The following is a 25,805-nucleotide window of genomic DNA, read 5'->3' on the forward strand; positions in this document are numbered from 1 at the left end:
GCTAGGTTAGCGTTAATGATGGTTCCTACCCCACAGAAATGGGCTGTACACAAAAGGAGCATTGAACAGCTGTCTGAGGATTGTGATGATGATGTATAGCTTCTATCACGAGCAGAGTATATAGGTTTAGCTGCAACACTGGTAGGAGTACCTGGTTTAGCTGTATATAATCATCGCACTATAGCACGCATGGTTTGTTTTATGGTAAAAAATATAAATATTACCAGTGCTATTTTAGAGGATATTTTATTAGACCTGCACTCATATAAAAAAGCAATATTACAAAATAGAGCTGCTGCTATTAGCGTTCCTGCCCGATCTTGGATATCTTCGACAGGCTGTTGGGATCATAATCTGAATAATAGTTCTTTTAATCACAAGTTGTTGTTGTATTCAATACATTACATCCTTGTACATAATGTGTAAACCAACCAGGCGCCAAACAGTTAGGGTAGCTTATGGCACATATAAGATTACATGACCTGTCTAGGGTGGAATGTGATACAAAAGCTAAAATCACTTCGGTAAGCATATAAAATGGCGGTCAGAGCACATAAAATGTCTGCCTAATCACCAAGATGGCAGCGAACCTTATAAAATAGCGTCGAACCATACTGTCATGGTGCCGCCATACAACATGGCCGACCATAAAAGTCAGTTTATTTAACCTTAAGAAAACAGGAGAAAAAAGCGGCTAGACTGACCAAAAGTAATGCACACTCAATATGTCAAAATATCAAAAATAGTTTATTTATAACCAACAAACAACAGCAAAATTGTTAAAACCACTTAAAAAGGCCTAAAAGGCCAAGATGTCAATACACAGGTGCCCTTATAATATTTAGGGCCAAGTAATGTGCCAGACGAGGAACAACCCTCACAATAAATGTCCTGCCAATAATGCACTAAACATAGAGAAAAACATTATGAAAGCAAAAAGATATCAAAATATATATAACACGTGTTCATAGAAATTATATATATAAATATATGTCAAATCATACCACAATAACCTAAATCATAATATAGAAAGTAATAACCGCAATGGCAGGACCTCCCCTGGCACACAGCACCTACACCCCACGCATTCCGTTATGCCACCATAACTTCATCAGGAGTTATATATATTTTGATATCTTTTTGCTTTCATAATGTTTTTCTCTATGTTTAGTGCATTATTGGCAGGACATTTATTGTGAGGGTTGTTCCTCGTCTGGCACATTACTTGTTGCCCTAAATATTGTAAGGGCACCTGTGTATTGACATCTTGGCCTTTTAGGCCTTTTTAAGTGGTTTTAACAATTTTGCTGTTGTTTGTTGGTTATAAATAAACTATTTTTGATATTTTGACATATTGAGTGTGCATTACTTTTGGTTAGTCTAGCCGCTTTTTTCTCTATTTTTCTTCATGTCATATTTTGGCTAGCTACTGTGTTGCACCCTTTTTGCTATTGATATGAGATTGGCAGTGCCCACCACACTTACATACATAGTCAGTTTATTTAACCTTGACTTCAACTCACGTATTGTGTAATGGTTTAGATACAGTATTATATCCTCCCTTTGTCAAACTTGACATATTATGGGATGGGTACTTCTTCTGGGACATCATCCAACATTATTTGGCCTTGATCTTATTTGACCTTGTTGGATCTGTAACTGCCTACTTTTAATGGTATATAAGCAATTAACCATCACCACGCCTTTGTTGATCATCCATTGACAGCAGTGTTAGGGACGCCTAAAGCAGCCTGAAGTGACCTGTCGCAAAGGCTTGGTGATATTTTCCTGACGATACCCATTTCGGAACTCATCAATGAAGTGTGACAGTGTGGTAAGTGATATATTATTTTTTCAATAAACTATGTTTAACTATTACTGATTTGTCTGACTTTCTTTTTATGTTCTATAACGGAACCAAAGAATGTCCCTCTAAGCAAAACAGGCAATACAATTTTTTAATTTCGTTTTTTTAAGATATACCCCTTTAAGATCTGAGAGGTTTGTGCTGTGTCTCAGCTCATTTGGATTTTATAGAGGAAGGGTCAGCAGGACACTTGCCCACCACCATGGATCACACCCAAATGTATCTTGTGTCTTCCTATTTAGAAATCCACTGGTTTTGTACAATAATCTGCAGTGGTAAGCACTGGGCGTTGGAAGGGCCCACTCTGCATTTCACCACTGTGATAACCTTCCTTTGACAAATAAACTGCCTCATTATTGTGTATATCTACTATATATAAGAACTTAAATCATACATTTTGCATATTAAAGCATCAAACTATAAAATCTCTACTGTGCATGCAATGCTCTTTTTATCTACTCTATCAATACATTTTAACCCCTTCCCGTCAGTGATATGTGTGTATATATATGTATATATGTATATATAATGGTCACTGAGGCATTGGAAATTACTATAAAATATAACTTTTGTTGAATCATTAATAAAAATAATAATTGTGAAAAAAAAACATCAAAAGAAAACTGATACCAATATGTACCAATATTGCAATCTTCATGGCCTTCATGGCCATCATCTAGTTGCCCATAATATACAACCGATCATAGTCCTGCATGTATCAAGTTCATATGTTCAATTCATTATCTAGACTGGCTTAGTTATTCAGTTACTATTGCACAGATGTATTTAGATTGCACAAAGTCTCTATTGCACTGCACTTATTGCACGATTATATTTATTTTCACCAATATTGCACATAACTCCCTTATTGAAACCTTCTCTTTTCCAAGTGCTTAAATCATAGTCCCATTTTCTTGTCATGCGTAACTTTTTTTAGACACATGTACCTTTTTATCATTAGCACGATACTTGTATCCCTACGCGTTTCTTGTGCGATAAATCATCATGGACTTGTTGCATTGGGACTTCATTGCAGGGTATCCATGTGAACAGCACTGATGATGGCCACACCATCATGCGGTGCTGTTCACATGGATACCCTGCAATGAAGCGCAACGAGCCCCTGATGATTTATTGCACAAGAAACGCGTAGGGCTACAAGTATTGTGTCTGAATGGACTTCTAAAGGGAAGTAACTTTACTAATGATAAAAAAGTTATGCAAGAAAATGGCACTATGATTTAAGCACTTGGAAAAGAGACTGTTGCAATAAGGGAGTTATGTGCAATTTTTGTGAAAATAAATATAATCATGCAATAACTACGGTGCAATAGAGACTTTGTGCAATTTAAGGCTGGGTTCACACTATGTATATTTGAGGCTGTATTTGGTCCTCATGTCAGGTCCTCATTGCAACCAAAACCAGGAGTGGATTGAAAACACAGAAAGGATCTGTCCACACAATGTTGAAATTGAGTGGATGGCCGCCATATAACGGTATATATCTTCCATTATTTCAATACAACAGCCGTTGTTTTAAAATAACAGCACATATTTGCCATTAAATGACGGCCATCCACTCAATTACAACATTATGTGAACAGAGCCTTTCTGTGTTTTCAATCCACTCCTGGTTTTGGTTGCTATACAGCCTCAAACATACAGCCTCAAATATACATAGTGTGAACCCAGCCTTTATACGTCTGTGCAATAGTAACTGAATAACTAGATTTGCATTTCCAGGAAAATATATAGTGCTTAAAAAAAGAGCGCCCCTTTACCAGTGACTTCCAGAGCGCCCCTTTACCAGTGACTTCCAGAGCGCCCCTTTACCAGTGACTTCCAGAGCGCCCCTTTACCAGTGACTTCCAGAGCGCCCCTTTACCAGTGACTTCCAGAGCGCCCCTTTACTAGTGACTTCCTTTTAAGAGAAACTTTAATCCTGAGTGCCGTCCCTTTAAGAGCGCCTTGGATCCCATCCCTTTAAGAGCAACTTGGCTCCCGTCCCTTTAAGAGCGACATGAGTCCCTTTAGGAGCGACCTGGGTCCCTTTGCTCTTAATGGGAGCCAGGTGGCTCTTAAAGGGACCCAGGTCGCTCTTAAAGGGACCAATTTCACTCTAAAAGGGACCCATTTCACTCTTAAAGGAACATATTTCGTTCTTAAAAGGACCCAGGTCGCTATTAAAGGGACCCAGGTCGCTATTAAAGGGACCCAGGTTGCTCTTAAAAAGACACAGGTTGCTCTTAAAGGGACCCAGGTTGCTCTTAAAGAGACCCAAGTCTCTCTTAAAGGGACCCATTTTGCTATTTAAGTGACATACTTTGCTCTTAAAGGGAACCAGATCGCTCTTAAAAGGACGCATTTCGCTCTTAAAGGGACCCATTTAGCTCTTAAGGGTAACCAGGTCGCTTATAAAGGTAACCAGGTCGCTCTTAAAGGGACCAATTTTGCTCTTAAAGTGACAAGGTCGCTCTTAGAGGGACCCAGGTCGCTCTTAAAGGGACCAAGGTCGCTCTTAACGGGACCCATTTCGCTCTTAAAGGGACCCATTTCGCTCTTAAAGGGGCCCAGGTCGCTCTTAAAGGGACCCAGGTCGCACTTAAAGGGACCCATTTCGCTCTTAAAGGGACCCAGGTTGCTCTTAAAGGGACCCAGGTCGCTTTTAAAGGGACCCAGGTCGCACTTAAAGGGACCCATTTCGCTCTTAAAGGGACCCATTTCGCTCTTAAAGGGACCCATTTCGCTCTTAAAGGGACCCAGTTCGCTCTTAAAGGGACCCAGGTCGCTCTTAAAGGGACCCAGGTCGCTCTTAAAGGGACCCAGGTCGCTCTTAAAGGGACCCAGGTCTAAAGGGATCCAGGTCAATCTTAAAGAGACCCAGGTCGCTCTTAAAGGGACCCATGTCGCTCTTAAAGGGACCCAGGTCGCTCTTAAAGGGACCCATTTCGCTCTTAAAGGGACCCAGTTTGCTCTTAAAGGAACCCAGGTCGCTCTGAAAGGGACCCAGGTTGCTCTTAAAGGGACCCAGGTCACTTTTAAAAGGACCCAGGTCGCAAGTAAAGGGACCCAGGTCGCACTTAAAGGGAACCATTTTGCAGTTAAAGGGACCCAGTTGGCTCTTAAAGGGACCCAGGTTGCTCTTTAAGAAACCAATTTCATTCTTAAAGGGACCCATTTCACTCTTAAAGGAACATATTTCGTTCTTAAAGGGACCCAGGTCGCTATTAAAGGGACCCAGGTCGCTATTAAAGGGACCCAGGTTGCTCTTAAAAAGACCCAGGTTGCTCTTAAAGGGACCCAGGTTGCTCTTAAAGGGACCCAGTTCTCTCTTAAAGGGACCCATTTTGCTATTTAAGTGACATACTTTGCTTTAAAAGGGAACCAGGTCGCTCTTAAAAGGACGCATTTCGCTCTTAAAGGGACCCATTTCGCTATTGAAGGGACCCAGGTCGCTCTTAAAGGCACCCATTTTGCTCTTAAAGGGACTTATTTTGCTCTGAAGGGACCCAGGTCGCTCTTAAAGGTAACCAGGTCGCTCTTAAAGGTAACCAGGTTGCTCTTAAAGGGACCAATTTTGCTCTTAAAGTGATAAGGTCGCTCTTAAAGGGACCCAGGTCGCTCTTAAAGGGACCCAGGTCTCTCTTAAAGGGACCCATTTTGCTCTTTAAGTGACATACTTTGCTCTTAAAGGGAACCAGGTCGCTCTTAAAAGCACGCATTTCGCTCTTAAAGGGACCCATTTCGCTCTTAAGGGTAACCAGGTCGCTTATAAAGGTAACCAGGTCGCTCTTAAAGGGACCAATTTTGCTCTTAAAGTGACAAGGTCGCTCTTAGAGGGACCTAGGTCCCTCTTAAAGGGACCAAGGTCACTCTTAACGGGACCCATTTCGCTCTTAAAGGGACCCATTTCGCTCTTAAAGGGACCCAGGTCGCTCTTAAAGGAACCCAGGTCGCACTTAAAGGGACCCATTTCGCTCTTAAAGGGACCCAGGTCGCTCTTAAAGGGACCCAGGTCGCTCTTAAAGGGACCCAGGTCGCTCCTAAAGGGATCCAGGTCGCTCTTAAAGAGACCCAGGTCGCTCTTAAAGGGACCCATTTTGCTCTTAAAGGGACCCATGTTGCTCTTAAAGGGACCCAGGTCGCACTTAAAAGGACCCATTTCGCTCTTAAAGGGACCCTGTTTGCTCTTAAAGGGATCCAGGTCGCTCTTAAAGAGACCCAGGTCGCTCTTAAAGGGACCCATTTCGCTCTTAAAGGGACCCATGTCGCTCTTAAAGGGACCCAGGTCGCACTTAAAGGGACCCAGGTCGCTCTGAAAGGGACCCAGGTTGCTCTTAAAGGGACCCAGGTCACTTTTAAAGGGACCCAGGTCGCTCTTAAAGGGACCAAGGTCGCTCCTAACGGGAGCCAGGTTGCACTTAAAGGGACCCAGGTCGCACTTAAAGGGAACCATTTCGCTGTTAAAGGGAACCAGTTGGCTCTTAAAGGGACCCAGTTCGCTCTTAAAGGGACCCAGGTCGCTCTTAAAGAAACCAATTTTACTCTTAAAGGGACCCATTTCACTCTTAAAGGAACATATTTTGTTCTTAAAGGGACCCAGGTCGCTATTAAAGGGACCAAGGTTGCTCTTAAAAAGACCCAGGTCTCTCTTAAAGGGACCCATTTTGTTATTTAAGTGGCATACTTTGGTCTTAAAGGGACCCAGGTCGCTCTTAAAGGGACCCAGGTCGCTCTTAACGGGACCCAGGTCGCACTTAAAGGGACCCAGGCCGCACTTAAAGGGACCCATTTCGCTCTTAAAGGGACCCAGTTCGCTCTTAAAGGGACCCAGGTCGCTCTTAAAGGGACCAATTTAACTCTTAAAGGGACCCATTTCACTCTTAAAGGAACATATTTAGTTCTTAAAGGGACCCAGGTCGCTATTAAAGGGACCCAGGTTGCTCTTAAAGGGACCCAGGTCGCTCTTAAAGGGACCCAGGTCGCTCTTAAAGGGACCCATTTCGCTCTTATAGGGATCCAGGTCACTCTTAAAGGGTCCCAGGTCGTTCTTAAAGGGACCCCGGTTGCTCTTAAAGGGACCTAGATCGCTCTTAAAAGAGACCCAGATCGCTCTTAAAAGGGACCCAGGTCGCTCTTAAAGGGACCCAGGTCGCTCCTAAGGGGACCCATTTCACTCTTTAAGGGACCTAGGTCGCTCTTAAAGGGACCCAGTTCCCTCTTAAAGGTACACAGGTCGCTCTTAAAGGGACCCAGGTCACTCTTAAAGGGACCGATTTTGCTCTTAAAGGGACCCAGGTCGCTCTTGAAGGCACCCATTCCGCTGTTAAAGGGACCCAGGTCGCTCTTAAAGGGACCCAGGTCGCTCTTAAAGGGACCCAGGTCGCTCTTAAAGGGACCCAAGTCGCTCTTAAAGGGACCCAAGTCGCTCTTAAAGGGACCGATTTCGCTCTAAAAGGGACACAGGTCGCTCTTAAAGGCACCCATTTTGCTCTTAAAGGGACATATTTTGCTCTTAAAGGGACCCATTTTGCTCTTAAAGGGACCCAGGTCGCTCTTAAAGGGACATATTTCACTCTTAAAGGCACCCAGGTTGCTCTTAAAGGGACCCATTTTGCTCTTAAAGGGATCCAGGTCACTCTTAAAGGGACCCCGGTCGCTTTTAAAGGGACCCAGATCATGTTGAAAGATGATCCTCGTTGGCCACACATCTGTCCGTGTAATAAGAGATGTGCGGCTGATTGGTGTTTAAAGCAAAGGGCTGCATGTACATCACTAAGGAAGTTCATGCCGCCCTGGCTGCATCATTATCGAGCTCTAGCAGGTCAGCATTTGCTTGCAGCATGTGTTGGGCTGTCTAATATGGCTTTTACTTTTAAAGTCCTAAAGACTAGTTTACCATTAAAGGTAGCTTCACACATACCGGATCCGCAGCGGATTTACTGCTGCGAGTTTGCAGGGAAATCCACTACGGTTCCTGTAGTGCAAAGCTGAATGGGTCCCATACACGCTGCCTGTATGGGACCTGGCCCCTTTAAACCCCCCCCGCCGCCGCCCGCCTGCCCGCAGCCCCGGCCCTGAGCAAACATTACCTGCTCGACGCCGCAGCTGTGTGTGGCGCTCCCCTCGCTCCTCATGAGCCGATCTATGCACGGCAGCACTGACTGGCTGATGGGGAGCGAGGGGAGCCTGGAGCTGCACACACAGCCGGCGGGGGTTAAACGGGCCGGGTCCCATACAGGCAGCGGATCGTTGGGGGGGGGGGGGTGACTTCTGTACCCCCTACCGATCTCTGTCTCAAGCCCCAGCTTCTGTGTAATAAATAGAGCCACAGGAATGGCACATGACTAGCGGCTCTATTCATTCTTATGTAATGTCATTTGTAATCCTATATAGCTGAATAAACAAGGCAGCAGCGGTTAACAATGTTTTCTAGTAGTCAGTATAGTTCTGATAACACCACAGTGTAAGTGATGATCCAGCAGTCTTGGACTCAGGGTGGAGATGTGTGGTTAGGTCTGTTTACTGAATGTCAGCTTAGTTAATCTATGTATACATTGACACATTGATATTGTTTTTGCATATTTTCAGTTTTTTTTTCTTGCTGTCAAATCTGAATTTAAAATCTTAGTTCATACAAATCACACCAACTTTTTGTCATTCATCTTCTCGTGGGCAAACAGCATTTTCATAAGCAGCAGACAAAATTCTATAGAAATAACTTGAGGGTCCCCAATTCTTTTTTTTTAAAACATATAGGCTATGTTCACTTTTCCATCAGTCTTATTTCAACCAAAACCAAGAATGGGTTGAATACACAAAAAACCATGCAAAGCTTTCTCTTTAATTTTGACCTGTCAGTTTGCTTATGATTTTGGTTGAAAAAATACTGATCAAAAGGCTGACGTGACGGAAATACTATGTGTGAACATAGCCATATTTTGCAGTGCATTCAACCATATGCATCTAGATGTGTGTGTGCTTGCATATCTTTTTTAGTCTTTAATTTTTCTTAAGAATGCAACTATTGTATAGTGAGGACATAATGCAAACCCAGATGATAGCTGAAAATCGAGCCATAGAGGGTATAGTGTTCTGATGTCATTAAGGTGTAGACTGGCAGATTGTGAGGTGCAAAATTACTCAGTAATAAGAATTTCTTGATATGCATAATGCAGACATGGTACATGTTCACAGGTTCCCTAATATTTAATTTTTTACGGAGTTTAGCAAAAATAATTGACAAAATAGGTAAAATCCTGTGCATTGAATTAGGAATCAAGCTAAATTCCTAAGTTTTAAGGTACATCCCATATTAGTGTTTATAAACTACACAAGAATAAGAAATGCAGCGTAATAAAATACTTTCAGCTTGCTATTGCTTTTCAGGTTAGACTATTGGTGTTATGCGTTATTCTGCTCATAATTGCAGATTGGCAATTACGCTTCTTTCTAGATAGTGTGCATTGACTTTATAAGTCTATTCACACTCAGTACACTCACACAGTAGATTACATGTACGCAATTCTGGCCGTAAAAAAAAAAGACATGTCCTAGTGCGGATCCTTTTTTTCCGGATCCTCCCATAGAAGTCTATGAAATCCACTCTTTCTGTAAGAGTTTTACATCCAAAACTATGGTAGCCACGGGGAGAAAGTGCACCACCATCAGCCACACTCCCAAAACCTAGCCAGCATGCAGAGGAGTCATGTACAGGTCCTTTTTAAAAAATGAGCATATTCATTATTTTCCATAATGTAATGATAAAAATTAAACTTTCATATATTTTAGAATCATTGCACACCAACTGAAATATTTTCAGGTCTTTTATTGTTTAAGGTTACAAACACACTTGGCGGGTCTGCAGCGAGTCTCCATGCTGCGTTTTTGCAGCGAGACTCGCTGCAGATCCCGGCCCTATACTTTTAATGGCAGACAAACACGCAGCAGGGATGTACATCCCTGCTGCGAGTTTGTCTGCAGCCCACCCCATTAACCCCCCGGCCGCCGGAGCTGATACTTCACCTGATCCCGGCTCCGGTGGTTCCCGATGTCTTCAGCAAGCCGGAGCAGGGACCAGGTGAAGTATATGCTCCAGCCAGCCACCCGCAGCCCAGGCCGCCCGATCGCCCCCCCCCCTGCAGCACCGATCGCACGCCCCCCCGCAGCACCGATCGCACGCCCCCCCCTCAACCCCCCCTCCCGCAGCACCGATCGCTCGCCCCCCCACAGCACCGATCGCTCGCACGCCCCCCTGCAGCCCCAGCCGCCCGATCGCCTCCCCCCCCCCCCCGATGGGGGCTGCAGGTGGGCGATCGGTGCTGCCGGGGGGCGATCGAGCGGCCGGAGCTGCGGGGGGACGATTGGGGGGGGGCGTGCGATCAGTGCTGCGGGGGGGGGGCGTGCGATCGGTGCTGCGGGGGGGCGATCGGGCGGCCGGGGCTGCGGGCGGCTGGCTGGAGCATATACTTCACCTGGTCCCTGCTCCGGCTTGCTGAAGACATCGGGAACCGCCGGAGCCGGTATCAGGTAAAGTATCAGCTCCCGCGGCCGGGCGGTTAATGGGGTGGGCTGCAAACAAACTCGCAGCAGGGATGTACATCCCTGCTGCGTGTTTGTCTGCCATTAAAAGTATAGGGCCGGGATCTGCAGCGAGTCTCGCTGCAAAAACGCAGCATGGAGACTCGCTGCAGACCCGCCAAGTGTGTTTGTAACCTTAGGGTGCGTTCACACCTACAGGATCTGCAGCAGATTAATCCTGATGATTTTGACATACAGGTCATGAAAACCCAAAAATCCTATCTCAAAAAATTAGCATATCATGAAAAGGTTCCCTAAACGAGCTGTTAACCTAATCATCTGAATCAACTAATTAACTCTAAACACCTGCAAAAGATACCTGAGGCTTTTAAAAACTACCAGCCTGGTTCATTACTCCAAACAGCCATCATGGGTAAGACTGCCGACCTGACTGCTGTCCAGAAGGCCATCATTGACACCCTCAAGCAAGAGGGTAAGACCCAGAAAGAAATTTCTGAACAAATAGGCTGTATCAAGGCTCCTCAATGGGAAGTCTGTGGGAAGGAAAAAATGTGGCAGAAAATGCTGCACAACGAGAAGAGGTGACCGGACCCTGAGGAAGATTGTGGAGAAGGAACGATTCCAGACCTTGATGGACCTACGGAGCAGTGGACTGAGTCTGGAGTAGAAACATCCAGAGCCACTGTGCACAGGCGTGTGCAGGAAATGGGCTACAGGTGCCACATTCCCCAGGTCAAGCCACTTTTGAACCAGAAACAGCGGCAGAAGCGCCGGACCTGGGCTACAGAGAAGCAGCACTGGACTGTTGCTCAGTGGTCCCAAGTACTTTTTTTCTGATGGAAGCAAATTTTGCATGTCATTCGGAAATCAAGGTGCCAGAGTCTGGAGGAAGACTGGGGAGAAGGAAATGCCAAAATGCCTGAAGTCCAGTGTCAAGTACCCACAGTCAGTGATGGTCTGGGGTGCCATGTCAGCTGCAGGTGTTGGTCCACTGTGTTTTATCAAGGGCAGGGTCAATGCAGCTAGCTATCAGGAGATTTTGGAGCACTTCATGCTTCCATCGGCTGAAAAACTTTATGGAGATAAAGATTTCATTTTTCAGCATGACCTGGCACTTGCTCACAGTGCCAAAACCACTGGTAAATAGTTTACTGACCATGGTGTTAGTGTGCTCAATTGGCCTGCCAACTCTCCTGACCTGAACCCCATAGAGAATCTGTGGGATATTGTGAAGAGAAAGTTGAGAGAAGCAAGACCCAACACTCTGGAGGAGCTTAAGGCCGCTATCAAAGCATCCTGGGCCTGTGCCACAACACCTGAGCAGTGCCACAGGCTGATTGCCTCCATGCCACGCCGCATTGAAGCAGTCATTTCTGCAAAAGGATTCCCGACCAAGTATTGAGTGCATAACTGAACATAATTATTTGAAGGTTGACTTTTTTTTTTTATTAAAAACACTTTTCTTTTATTGGTCGGATGAAATATGCTAATATTTTTCATGAGCTTTCATGAGCTGTATGCCAAAATCATCAGTATTAAAACAATAAAGACCTGAAATATTTCAGTTGGTGTGCAATGATTCTAAACTATATGTAAGTTTAATTTTTATCATTACATTATGGAAAATAATGAACTTTAGCACTATATGCTAATTTTTGGAGAAGGACCTGTATACCTCCCTTTTAAATTATTTGTATTACAGGGTTTTATTTGGTGTTTTTTAACATTGTTGTTTAAAAAATGTTTTTTATTTATGTTAATAAAATTTTATAGTTTTGAAAATCTTTGTCTTCACTTTATTGCATTACACAAGTAAACATGATATTAGTGGGGTGGTGGGAGGAAGGAGCATGAATATAACTAACAGGGGCCCGCATAGACTATATTGGCTCTCAAGGTTGCAGAACTATATCCCTCATGATGCCCAGGTGACTGTACTTGATGGGAGTAGTAGTTTTTCAGTCTGTTACAGAGCACCAATGCAGTGTAGAAACTGTGCTGCTTCAAAGCCCTTAGCAATGCGGATCCAATCCTCAGGCTGGGGGGGATGTGTGTGGCATTAATTGGGCCCTCAGACGCTCCCAGATGGTTGCGCAGGTCAATACAACAATAGAGGTTATTGTGGAAATCTCCAATGCAAATTCATAATGCAGCGATGCAAAAGAGCTCCCAATGATGAGGTATCTACAAAAAAAGGGAAAAAAGTTATAATTATCTATAATTATATATGAAAAATTCTAATCCAAAATGTGTCACATACCTGAGGGTCACAATGAGCCTTTCCACTGGTGAAATGGCCTCCCGCATTACTGTATCTCGGGAGAGGAGTCCTGGACGCAGGTCAGCAAGGAGGCGGTCAAAGGTTGCAATGGTCTTCAGGCAATAATTCTAGAGCTTCTTCGGATAATGTTGCAGGTCAGTGTACAGCTGGTGAAACTGTCCTCTTTGCAGCCGCGCAAAGACAATGGAATACAAAAAGTATCTCTGACGCTTTTTCTCGGTTCTTGGCATTTCCTGCTCTCCAAAGCGTAGAGAAACAAGCTAAGTCAGGAGTGCATCTAAGTTTAGCCCAAAACTACTACTACTACGGCAGAAGAAATTAACGCCACTGTCTCACATTGAAGCAAACCAGAAATGGCAAAGTAAAATGGTTGCCTAGCGATCATGTGACCTTTTTAGGGGTTGGGCAAACTGGTTCCCATCTTTTTTTTAAACTTGAACAATTTTATTTAACTAGTACTGCATAGATTTAAAACATACACAAAAAATTACAGAATTATAGATGCCTTAGATGCTGAAGCCATAATTTTTAGCAGATTTGACAGGAAGAATACACAAGACTGAATTAAGCTCTGAACATGTGAATGAGGCCTTGCTCAGGTTTACAGATCTGATGACACATGGCTCTTCCAGCCTCCTCCTGATATCATATCCATTAACTGTTATCTACACTGGAGCAGAGTCTGGGAGAAGTTGTTCTTGGAACCAGTGTGTCCACAACTATTGAGGATTGCCTGTTTTTCATCTGGGGTCAGCATTTACATAAAGCTTTCCCAGAATTCAAAGAAATGTTGCACATGTTTATCCTTCATGTTGTCTAATTTTTATTGCAGAGTATTTATTGATTTAACATGTTAATATACAGACTCTAAATTCTGGAATGGTGTAACTACCATCTAGTAAGGGTGACATTTGTGACATATAAGATATCCGAAGGTATGAGAAGGTACGATATTAGGTTTTTTAACGATTTAGCAGTAAAATGCACTGCACTGGGCGCATCTTGTAGGAAAAGGAGCCACATCATGCAAAGGGTAGCATATTAGTTTGAGGAGGATAGGGACCCTCTGCAGGGCACAATTGTGGGCTATCTACTGTGTGGGGACACTGGTAGGGGAATTAACTTAGGGCCCTATTCCACAGTAACGATAATCGGCCGAATCGGCCCCATTCGGCCCGATTCGGCCGATTATCGCTCTGTGAAATAGAGAGAACGATCAGCCGATGATCGTGTCATCGGCTGATCGTTCATTTAGAGCCAGACCTAAAATTATCGTTCCCCCACCGCGCATCGCTACGGTTTAATAGCGGTGCACAGCGGGCGACCGACGATTTGAGAAGCAGCAGCAGCATACATTACCTGTCAGGTCTTCTCCTCCGCTCTGTCTTCCTCCCCGGGTCCCGCACGCTCTGGCTTCAGAATGGCCTGTGAGCTGACGGAGCGCTCAGCCAATCACAGGCCGGGACCCCCGCAGCCTGTAATTGGCTGAGTGGCCTGTCAGCTGACAGGCCATTCTGAAGCTAGAGCGCGCCGGACCCGGGGAGGAGGACGGAACGGAGCAGAAGACCTGACAGGTAATGTATGCTGCAAGGGCTGCAAGGACATCGGTAACGATGTCCCTGCAGCCCTCGCTCAACGATCATCGGGCCGTGGAATAGGCCCAGTAAACGAGCGGCGATCTAGCAGATCGGTGCTCGTTTACATCGTTCATCGGGCCCTCCTAGGCCGGTAAAATAGGACCCTTACTTTTGGAGGCTACTTACTCGTATTGGGGACAAACTACAATGAAGGTGCAATATTAGATAGGGTCAATTACTGTGTGGGGCACTATTGAGGGGGCAACTATTCTGTGGGGCATTATTTTGCATCCCCTGTGAGTCACTGCATGTAAGAATACATAATCACTGTATGGTCACTGTGTGGGGGTAATCTTGGGTACAGGGTTTTGCATCCAATAACAGTATGGCGGTATTATTCAGTCATTAAGCAGTGGTAATAAATAAAAATAGTGTAGAATGTTACTTATACCTTGTATAGCGTACATATTGGTAATATTATCCTTGTTGTAATTGGCTTTATTTTTAGTAAGAATATGGTGTTATATAGATTTGGTCCATAACAGTATAATGCTAAAATGTATGTGATAATATGTGTTACTTGTATACTGGCATTTGGTAACTATATGACTGTTATACAAAAATAAAAATTCTTCAACTTCCCCTCCCTTGTGTGAACTATACATATGGTGTCGTTGAAGGGCACACTTTGTGAGAAGCCAAACTATAGCACAGTTAATTTGCTACTGCTGAGCCCACTCTATTGGTACTCACTTAACATAGTTGTCCCTTATATAGTTTTTGCACACAAGGATAGTGGGCAAATCACAGTGTTCATATCACATTTCGGTATCCATTGCAAATATCCCTTTGATTTATCTATTATTTTCTATCAGATTTAAAGCAGAAATCTGGGTATTTCTAAAATGAGGCAGCTGGCAGGGGCAGGGGGAAATTGATTACAAGTAGTAACTTACCTCCCTGCCTGCAGTGAACGGCCTCAGGACCCCCGCTGGAAGGCATTTTTCCCCAGGTTGTGATGACGTCACAACTTGGCCTGTCCTGGCTGATGTGACTGAGCGGCAGTTTGTTTGCACAATGTTTTTTTTTTACACAAAATAACGTCCGTCATTTGATAATGTCGGCTGTAAATAATGTTCGTGAGGATTATTGACAGCCATTATTGTAAAACAACAGCCATTATTTTGCAAAAAAAAGCCATTGTGTGAAGGTAGGCTAAAGGTGATACTGCATGCCCCAATTGAGCAACACAGGGAAAATGCAGTGCTAACATTTATTTAATGTAACGCCTGGAGTCGTGGATCCACTGAACTGTCACTAGCGATGGTGGTAACCCTACCAGGGAGTGGAGTCTAAGGGGCCGCTGGTTTTCACCAGAGCCCTTGCTGCGGCAGGCGACCCCCAGGTCGCTACCCCTGGCTTGGTTGCTAGTGACAGCAGGCGAGGCGTGGCAGGAGCAGTAGGCAGATGGTAATGCAGGCAGAGGTCTGTAGGCGTGACCGCAGGTGGCAGGCAGAGCTCAGGAACAATGGTTAAGCAGCGGACAGGGACCAGGGCCCGGGACAGAGGACAGGGACTAGGAACAAGGACTGAGGTCAGGAACAACAGGGAGCTGGGCCAAACGCTATGGGAAGCATGAAGAGGCTCCAACACCTGTGGTAGGGCATGCTGGGATTATATAGGGAGTGACCAGAGCACCTACCAATTAAGGGCAGACTGGCCCTTTAAATCTAAGGCAGCCGTCGCGTGGCGCCCTAGGAGGCGGGGACGCGCGCGCCGGCCGGGACAGACAGAGACAGGAGCGGGGCGAGGTAAGGCGTCCCCCGGGGCCGAACTAGTGGCAGCGCCGGGTCCCTGCACATGGACCTCGGCGGCTGCATAAGGCAGGGGAAAGTTGACATTTAACCCCTTCTGGACCGGGCTAATTTTCATTTATGCGTTTTTGTTTTTTCCTCCTTTTGCTTAAAAGGCCATAGCAGTTGCATTTTTACACCTACAGACCCACATGAGCCCTTATTTTTTGCGTCACTAATTTAAATTTGCAATGACAGGCTGAATTTTTGCATAAAATATGCTGCGAAACCAGAAAATTATATGTGCGGGGAAGTTGAAAAAAAACAAACGCAATTCTTTCTTTGGGGGGCTTCGTTTTTACACTGTGTTCCTATGGAAAAACTGACATGTTGTATATGTTCCTCAAGTCATTACAATCAAAATGATATGCAACTTGCATAACTTTTATTTTATTTGATGACTTCAATTCAATTCAAACCATTGTTAACAAATATATGTTCCTTAAAATCGCTCTATTATCAGGCTTATGGCGCTTTTATCCTTTGATCTTTGGGGCTGTGTGATGTAGTATTTTTTGCGCCATGATGTGTACTTTCTACCTTGATTGTGCTTATGAGACTTTTTGATCACTTTTTATTACATTTTTTCTGGATTTGATGCAACCAAAAATGTGCAATGTTGCACTTTGGGATTTTTTTGCGCTTACGCTGTTTACTGTGCGAGATCAGGAATGTGATACATTAATATTTTGGGCGATTACACTCACGGCGATACCAAACATTGGACATTTATTTATTTATTTTTATTTATAAAATGGGAAAAGGGGGGTGATTCAAACTTTTATTGGGGAGGGGATTATTTATGATTAATGGGTAACTTTTTTTTACACATATACTAGAAGCCCCCCTGGGGGACTTCTAGTATATGCACACTGATCTTTCATAGAGATCTATGCAGTATAGTTATACTGCATAGATCAATGAGATCAGTGTTCTACTGCTTTTGGCTGCAGCAGCCAAAAGCAATAGAATGCCGAGCCGGGATCAGCGCCAATTACGGCGCAGACCCTGGCCGGCACCAGACACGGGGATTGCTCCTCCGTGACAACATCATGGGGGGGGCGATCTCCCCACTAGACCACCAGGAATGGGCTGCAGTAAGTCTTCAGATGCAGCTGTCAACTTTGACAGCTGCATCTGAAGACTTAATTAGCGGGCACGGCGATCGGACTGTGCCCGCTAATAGCCACGGTCCCGGGCTACATACCGCACCGGGGACCGCTGCGCGAGGAAGTACAGTTACGCTCTTGTGTGGAACTGGGTTAAACTGTATAGCACCAACATATTTAGCAACAATTTTTAATTCAGACTAGAGAAGTGAGGCCCCTGATCACAAAGGCTTAGATTCTCTAAACAGAGGGTGCTATTTGTAGAGGTAACACTATTGCCAGGGTACTGGTATTACATATGGTGCTGAATAATCACTGCATGCTTATATAATAAATGCACAATGAATGCTCAAACTATACAGAGGACCATGAAGAAATAAGAAGGATGCACATTATAAGAGTCATTTTACACAGACTAAATATCAGCAACGATTGTTCCTAGGAACGCTTAAATAGCCTATTATCGGCCCCTATAAAAGTCCCAGTGATTAGTCGAAGAGCAGGAAGACGCCTGCTAAGTAGGATTTGTGCGGTGCTTAAATTTATCGTCATTTTGTTTACACAGAGATGTGCGACCGATAACAATAATTGTTAATAGCTCCACGACCTTGCATTGTATTGTGCCTTGTAAAAGCACTGCAAGTTAAAAGCTGGGACAGTGAAAGAGTACATAGCTCATAAGGGGATGTCATTCCATTGTGGATTTCAAAGTCATTACTTTTTTGCTATGAATTATATTTTTCTGCTTATCTTCTAATAATTAATTAATTAATTAATTAATTAATTAAGCAAAACAAATGTCATTACTCCTACTCTTATGTTTCCAGATCAGAAATCATTCAGTGCGTTAAACATGGAATAAAGGTTAATACTTGTCCAGAATACTTTATAGATACTGAGCATAAAGTATTAAAATTCATTGTTTGAAATGGCAGAAATCACAGACCATGGACCATAAATTTAGAACAATATAGAAGATGTGTTTTGGGATTGAATACAGTAGTGTCTGAATAAGGGAACAAAGCTATTAGACTATGTCACAATAAGCTACGTGCTTTGTTGTGCATATTGTGGTTACCATATGGGAAAATAAAGAGATAGGCCTCCATATCAGGCAGTATGGATCCCTGACATCTTTCTTTTTTGGTTCAGATATAAAAGTAAGGGTCTAGCACACTCAGTTCATCTGCACTGACCTGAACCAACCATGACTTTCTCCGCTGCTGAGCAGGCTTCCATCACCTCCATTGCGGTCAAGATTGAGGTCCATGCTAATGAAATTGGAGCAGAGATTCTGGAAAGGTAACGCAGACCTCTCTTTATTATTTCTATATATCTAATAAATGTAAGGCCATGTTCACACAACGTAAGTAAAGTATTAATCATGGCTATTGTTGCCAATTTACAACGATTTATACATTACTTACATTGTGCTGCAGAGGGAATCCCATCCGGAGTGTATACACATAGTATACCCTCTGGCCTGGATTGCTAGTGGCCACGCAAAAACTGACATGTCAGTTTTCTGCAGCCATTAGTCATTGAATAGTACACACAATGGAGCGTGCGCCCGCATCCCAATTCAGAAGAAATGAAGATCATCCTGCCGGTACTGCAGTGCCAGCCGGGATGATCTTCTCAAACACCGGCCTTTCTGGAATTCGTCTGGGTCACAGAACGGCCAGTGTTTTAAAGAATGTGAACATGGCCTTACACTGTATAATGCCTCCACATAAACTTATGATACTCTCAATTGTTTGCCTAAAAGGTATTACATTTTATTGCGACAATTTATATTATTATCATTATTATCACCATCCATCTATCTATCCATGTATTTTCTTTTTTTAATACTTTATAGTGACTACATCTTTGATTTTCCTACAGGCTGTTCCTGAGCTTCCCTCAGACCAAGATCAACTTCAGCCACTTAAACCTGAGCCATGGCTCCAGTGATCTCAGCACCCATGGAGGGAAGATTGTGAATGCCGTTGTCAATGCTGCCCAGCACCTGGATAACCTCGATGGTGCCCTGTCCACCCTCAGTGACCTGCATGTCCAGAAGCTCATCGTTGACCCTGGAAACTTTAGAGTAAGTCATTTATTCAAAATACATAAAGGAAGATTTATAAAAAAAAAGTAAAAAAGTAAAAGTAATGTCTTTTTCTAGAAGATCTGGAATACTGCAATGTTCACCCAGGAAAACAATGCCGAAATACAACCATAATTATTCAATGTAATAATGTGCTATATTAAAGTCAGTGGGAAATTGGCCGGAGTGCACTCCCTGTATAGAATAACAGCCGTAATTAACTATTTCAGTAAAAATAATGAACATGCCCTTTATTTACAATCTGCTTTTGCACAATATGGCCATTTCTTTCCACCCATTCACAGTCATATTTTGCTTTTATTTTACTGTGTGTGAACATAGCACAAGTCTGGCCATGTAATTTTTGTTTCAACATGCAGGGGCAGGGGGGAACATGAAAAACATCCCCCTGCACAAATCACCTCTCCCCATGCCACTTCAGTGTTGCATCGCTGATGCGGGACCCCCGCTGATCTCCGGGATCTCCACCAGAGCCAACGTGATGACCCGATTGATGGACTGACCATTCAGCCAATCAGTGACTGGATTGGGATGCTGCTGCAGTCACTGATTGGCTAAGCGGCCAGTCTATCAGGCGGGACAGGCATTTTTTCTCAAACCTTCTAGTGGGGGTCCTGTAGCCAGTCACATAGCGGATTGAGGACACAGGTAGAGTAAGTAAAAATTGGTTGTTATGTTCACCCATGTCCCTGCTGCCTATAAGATTTCAGCCAGGGCCGGACTTCTCCTTTAAAGCTTGTAAACATATTTGTTATAGATAATAAGTTTTTGTGTATAAGACTTCTTATAGCAAATTGCATTTTCTGAGCTATTACTTTATTACCATGGGTCTGTAGTAAATAAATAATCCTATATTCACTATGATGAGACAGGTAACAGTTATGTAATCACTATTCATTTGATGGTATGATTCTAATGCTACTCTGTTTCTCTTGTAGCTGCTGTCCCACTCCATCCAGGTGACTCTGGCTGTCCACTTCCCCGGTGACTTCAACGCTGTCGCTCAGGCTGCCTGGGACAAGTTCCTGTCTGCTGTCTCCTCCGTCCTGGTGTCCAAGTACAGATAAACTGGGCTCAGTGTGATAACTGGTTTTTAACATGACTTAACCAGTTCAATAAAATGTATTTAATCATTTGTGACTCTGTGTTGATTACTACATACATGACAAAGAAGAAGAATTATTTATATCAATACATATATCACTCAGGTGGGTTAGTTAATGGGGGCAGGTAATTATCTCCAGGGTCTGGTCTGGGGTCTGTATTTATTTAGGGGGTCTGGTTCTGTATTTGTTTAGGGAGTATTAATTAAATGGTCTAGTTTGGGGGTTTGTATTTCTTTAAGAGCTCTAGTCTGGGGTCCATATATATATTAAAGGACAAGTGAATTACTCACTTCAATTACTGGGAAACACTTTTTCCCAGTAATTGAAGCACATTACAAAGTTATATAACTCTGTAATATGCTTCAATCACCTTTCTGCCTCCCTTCCCTGTCTTTTCCCCCCTCCACCCCCCACCAGGAAGTGTCCTGACTCACACAGACCTGATTACTGTCACCGTCACCAGGCAGCTCCTTCTTGTGAGGATGAGTCATCAGCAGGAGGGCTGCTCTAGGTCCTGTTGCACCAACCTCCCCCCCCCCTCCTTGTCAGGTGACTCTGCTTGCTCAGCTTATCTTCTCTAGTGACATGAGTCCACAGCAGCAGGAGAGAGGGTATGAGGGGGGCTGCCTATGAGCCGGAGTCAGTCTGAGGGAAGATAAGCAAGTGAGATGTGACAAGTGATGGCTTGCAGTTGTTCAGCCAATGGGAGCTGAGCAAGCCTGTCACCTGACAAGGCAGGGGAGGGGGGAGGCTAGTGTAACAGGAGAAGGAGCTGAGAGAAGAGCTTGGTAACGGTGACAACAGTAATCAGGTCTGTGTGAGTCAGGACACTTCCTGGTGGGGGGTGGAGGGGGGGGGGGGAAAGACAGGGAAGGGAGGCAGAAAGGTGATTGAAGCATATTACAGAGATATATAACTTTGTAATGTGCTTCAATTACTGGGAAAAAAGTTTTTCATGGCACTTGTCCTTTAAATGGCCAGGTATTTTATTAGGTGGCTTGGCTCAAAGAGGTCTGGGGTTTGAATTAAACTAGGGGTTTTAGTTTGGGGTCTGTTAATTTAGGTCCCGGGTCCCTATATTTAACCCCTAGACGACCCTGGGCGTAACTGTACGTCCAGCGGTCGCCTAAGGAACTTAAGAGCTCTGAAATGCTGCGGTCCCGAGTGCTGCATGTAGCCCAGGCCGCGGCCTGCTAATCAAGTTTTCAGATGCAGCTGTCAATGTTGACAGCTGCATCTGAAAACTTACTGCGGCCAGTTTAAACCCCGTCCAGATTATATCCGGGTATAAAATGGCCTAGGCCAGAGTATACCCTGGGGTATAAAATAGCCTAGGCCAAACTATACCCCTCCAGGCCAGAATATACCCCGGGGTATAAAATAGCCTAGGCCAGAGTATACCCCGGGGTATAAAATAGCCTAGGCCAAATTCTACCCGGTGTGTAAAATAGCCTAGACCAAACTATACCCTGGGGTGTAACATAGCCTAGACCAGAGTATACCCATCCAGGCCAGAATATATCCATCTAATGTCGAACCAGGGGATAAACCCTACACCTGGGGGTGTAAAGCAGCCTAGCCCATGCTATATCTCTCCGGGCCATAGTATTATTACTTCACTGGTTTTCTTACCCCTGGCCCAGGCAACAGTATACACCAGGGTATATATTTTCATACCCAGGGGTGTAATATAGACTAGGCCATACTATAAACCTGGGGACAGTCTTGCCCAGGCCACAATATACCCCGCCAGACTATATCCCTCCAAGTTATCATGTCACTGTTTTTCTCAGTTCTGACCCAGGCTACAGTATACCCCAGGGGATACATTCTATACCAGGGGGTGTAACATAGCCTAGGCCACAGTATACATGAGGTGATATATTCTATACCAGGGGGTGTAAAATAGCCTTGGCCAGAATATATCCCTCCAGGTCATAATGTTATATCTGCAGTTTTTTTCACTTTATCTCTAATTTGTTGAAAAGTGCGCATTTTTTTTTTATTGTTATACTCGGACACACAGCTGCTTCCTCTTGCTAAGTTTTTTATGGGCTGTGCAACATTTTACGGTTGTTGCGCAAAAATCATCATTAGACGCAAGTGCCCTGATATATCTTGTAAAATTTATTGCACTATTTATGCGTTTTTTGCAGTCGGTTTTTTTCATCCTTTTTTGCAACAAAAAAGAATGGATTGAGAAACGGAGCAAAACACATTTTTTTTAGTGTACACAAAAATGCGGTCAACCACAGTATTTGTATACGCTAAAAAAAAGATGCATTTTTAATCCGTTTCTTTTTATTATGGAATGGAAAAACTGATTAATGGAAAAACTGATCAAAATGGAGGCACACAAACGCTTCCTTTTTTCCATTTTGCAAAAAAGTAATGGTAAAAAAAAAAAATGGACTGCAACAACACAGAGTGAACCCAGTCTAAAACAGCTTGGCTACCAAGCTATGCTTGTGTAGGATTTTGCACAAAAAATTTGCACTTGACATAAATGTCCCCTATGGCCCCATTCACACTGAGCAAAAATGTCGGAATTCCGCGGCGGAGCGCTCCGCCGCGGAATCCTGCCGTGCTCAGTGTGCTGCTTTGAGTGAAGGAGAGTGCGTGCGCTCCTCCGCTACCGCAGCTCTCTGCTCAAAGAACTAACATGTCAGGACAATGACAGAAGGAAGCGGACGCAACTGAGCCAGTTTCACTTAACACCATGAGGGAGATTTATCAAACATGGTGTAAAGTGAAACTGGCTCAGTTGCCCCTAGCAACCAATCAGATTCCACCTCTCATTTTCTTTTCCAAAGAGTCTGTGAGGAATGAAAGGTGGAATCTGATTGGTTGCTAGGGGCAACTGAGCCAGTTTCACTTTACACCATGGTTGATAAATCTCCCCCCATGTTTGATAAATCTCCTATGTGTTTAGATTTTTAAGATTTACATCAGTAGCTTCTCACTTAACTCAGCAGATAAAGACGAATCCCCAATAAAATGTAAAAAAAAATTAAGTATTTCTTGTGTATATGGGGGTATAAAATGGCCTAAGGGGGTATGAATTGGCCTAGGCCGAAATATACCCCGGGGTATAAAGCCTAGGCCAAAATATACCCGGGGTATAATCTAGCCTAGGCCATTTTAACCCCGAGTATAGTCTGGGCTAGGGGTATACTCTGGCCTGTTACAGAGGCTCGACACTCGATTGCTTTCGGCGGCAGCAGCCAAAAGCAATCAAGTGCCGATCTCATTGATCTATGCAGTATAACTATACTGCATAGATCTCAATGAGAGATCAGTGTACTTATACTAGAAGTCACCCAGGGGGGCTTCTAGTATAAGTCTAAAAAAATAAAGTGTTATTATTCATCAAAAAAAAACCTCCCCTAATAAAAGTTTGAATCACCCCCCTTTTCCCATGTTATAAATAAAAATAAATAAACATGTTTGGCATCGCCGCGTGCGTAATCACCCAATATATTAATGTATCACATTCCTGATCTCACATGGTAAACGGCATAAGCGCCAAAAAATCCCAAAGTGCAAAATTGCACATTTTTGGTCGCATCAAATCCAGAAAAATTGTAATAAAAAGCGATCAAAAATGTACATATGCGCAATCAAGGTACCGATAGAAAGAACACATCATCGCGCAAAAATGACACCTCACACAGCCCCATAGACCAAAGGATAAAAGCGCTATAAGCATGGGAATGGAGCGATTTTAAGGAACATATTTTTGTTAACAAAGGTTTGAATTGTTTACAAGCCATCACATACAATAAAAGTTATACATGTCGTTGTAATCGTAACAACTTGAGGAACATATATAACATAGAGAGAATGGCGTAAAAACAAATACCACCCAAATAAAAAATGCGTGTTTTTTTTTCAATTTCACCAAACATTTTTTTTTTCCTGCTTTTGCAGTGTACTTTATGAAAAAATTCAGCCTGTCATTGCAAAGTACAATTAGTGGCGCAAAAAATAGGGGCTCATGTGGGTTTCTAGGAGGAAAAATGCAAGTGCTATGGCCTTTTAAGCACAAGGAGTAAAAAAACGGAAGTGTGAAAATGCAAATTGGCCTGGTTCTCTAAGGGTTAAAAGTACTAGTCTGGGGTCTGTATTTCTTTAGGGGTCAGACCAGGCATCTGTATTTGTTTAGTCTGGTCAGAAGTCTACTGGGTACCTTATTGTAATTTAGTGGCCCTCTTTACACTTTCAATCCTCTTCACCACTGGGGACCACTAGAGACAATGTCTTATGAGACAAAATGTTTTATGCAGCAGCACCCAGGGTGTAGGGGGCTACAAGCTGCCTTAAAAATGAAGACATGCAGGTATCAGCAGTTAATGTTAGTTTAAGGGGATTTTTTTTGTATTAAAGGGGTTATTCAGCGCTACAACAACATGGCCACTTTTACCCCTACTGTTGTCTCCAGTTCAGGTGCAGTTTGCAATTAAGCTCCGTTTACTTCAATGGAACTGAGTTTCAAAACCCCACCCAAATTGAACACAACAGTAAGGGGAAAGTGGCCATGTTTTTGTAGCGCTGGATAACCCCTTTAACAATTGGATTTGGACCTGTGTTTCTATATGGTGTCTTCTCGTTGTATATATATAATGGGTCTGATTTGGGGTTAGTATTTATTTAGGGAGTTTGGTTCTCGGTTTGTTTAGGGATCTGGTTTGGAGGTCAGTGTATATTTAGGAGATGTGACATGGGGTCTTTATTTAGTTTGTGGGTATTTCAGTGTCCTGTGTTCTGCACAGGCCTTTCTATTGTTGCACCAATCTCTAGTTAACCCCTTAGTGACCGCCGATACGGCTTTTTAAGGCGGTCACTAAGGGTCCTTATTTTGCTGCCATCAGCTTTTTATGGCGATGGCAGAGAATAAGATAGCTGGGCCGGGACAGCCCCCACCCCATCCCCCCAGCTACCGGAGGTAGCTGAGGGGTTGGGGCAGTGTGTGGGGTCCGTCGGAGGTAGCGGAGAGCATGGGGCAGTGATCGGGGACCCCCCTGTGGGGTCCCGGTACAAGCGATCAGCGGTATATACTATATACCGCTGATCGCTTGTGCCACGTGCATCCCGGCACTTTTTATCCCCTGTCACCATGAATGATTGGTGACAGGGAATAAAAAGTGATGTGTCCTGTCCCCCAAGTCGCCCCCCCACCCCCCCAGTCACCCCCCGTCCCCCAGTCACCCCCCCTTCCCCATATACGTTACCTGATCCTGGAGCTCCTTCCTCCTCGACGTCCTGGTTGGTTATGAAGTGCGCATGCGCTCCACAACCAGCCAACTCTGAAAATTTAAAGTGACAGAGACCAATTTGGTCTCTGTCACTGAACTATGA

The 25,805-nt window shown here is 43.9% G+C and overlaps 2 protein-coding genes across 3 annotated transcripts in view; both read left to right on the top strand.

Annotated features, from left to right (window-relative positions):
* Window positions 1–1,737: 1,737 nt before the first annotated feature.
* Window positions 1,738–20,434, top strand: LOC138802190 (hemoglobin subunit alpha-5-like). 2 transcript variants are annotated; one of them, XM_069985375.1, is made up of 4 exons: window positions 1,738–1,834; window positions 18,381–18,530; window positions 19,116–19,320; window positions 20,280–20,434. In XM_069985375.1, exons 2-4 carry the CDS (start codon window positions 18,436–18,438, stop codon window positions 20,406–20,408), a joined length of 429 nt encoding a protein of 142 aa, XP_069841476.1. In that variant the 5' UTR covers window positions 1,738–1,834; window positions 18,381–18,435; the 3' UTR covers window positions 20,409–20,434. The 2 variants fall into 2 exon arrangements, with proteins under 2 accessions (XP_069841476.1, XP_069841477.1); XM_069985376.1 differs by lacking the exon at window positions 1,738–1,834 and adding an exon at window positions 18,034–18,092.
* Window positions 20,435–21,131: 697 nt separating this feature from the next.
* Window positions 21,132–25,805, top strand: part of LOC138802191 (hemoglobin subunit alpha-5-like) — a 32,170-nt gene continuing 27,496 nt past the window's right edge. The window contains exon 1 of the mRNA XM_069985377.1: window positions 21,132–21,258. The gene's annotated coding sequence lies outside the window, so the exon portion shown is untranslated. The remainder of the gene's footprint in view (window positions 21,259–25,805) is intronic.

Source organism: Dendropsophus ebraccatus, chromosome 9, assembly GCF_027789765.1.
Source record: "Dendropsophus ebraccatus isolate aDenEbr1 chromosome 9, aDenEbr1.pat, whole genome shotgun sequence".
Classification (NCBI taxonomy): domain Eukaryota; kingdom Metazoa; phylum Chordata; class Amphibia; order Anura; family Hylidae; genus Dendropsophus; species Dendropsophus ebraccatus.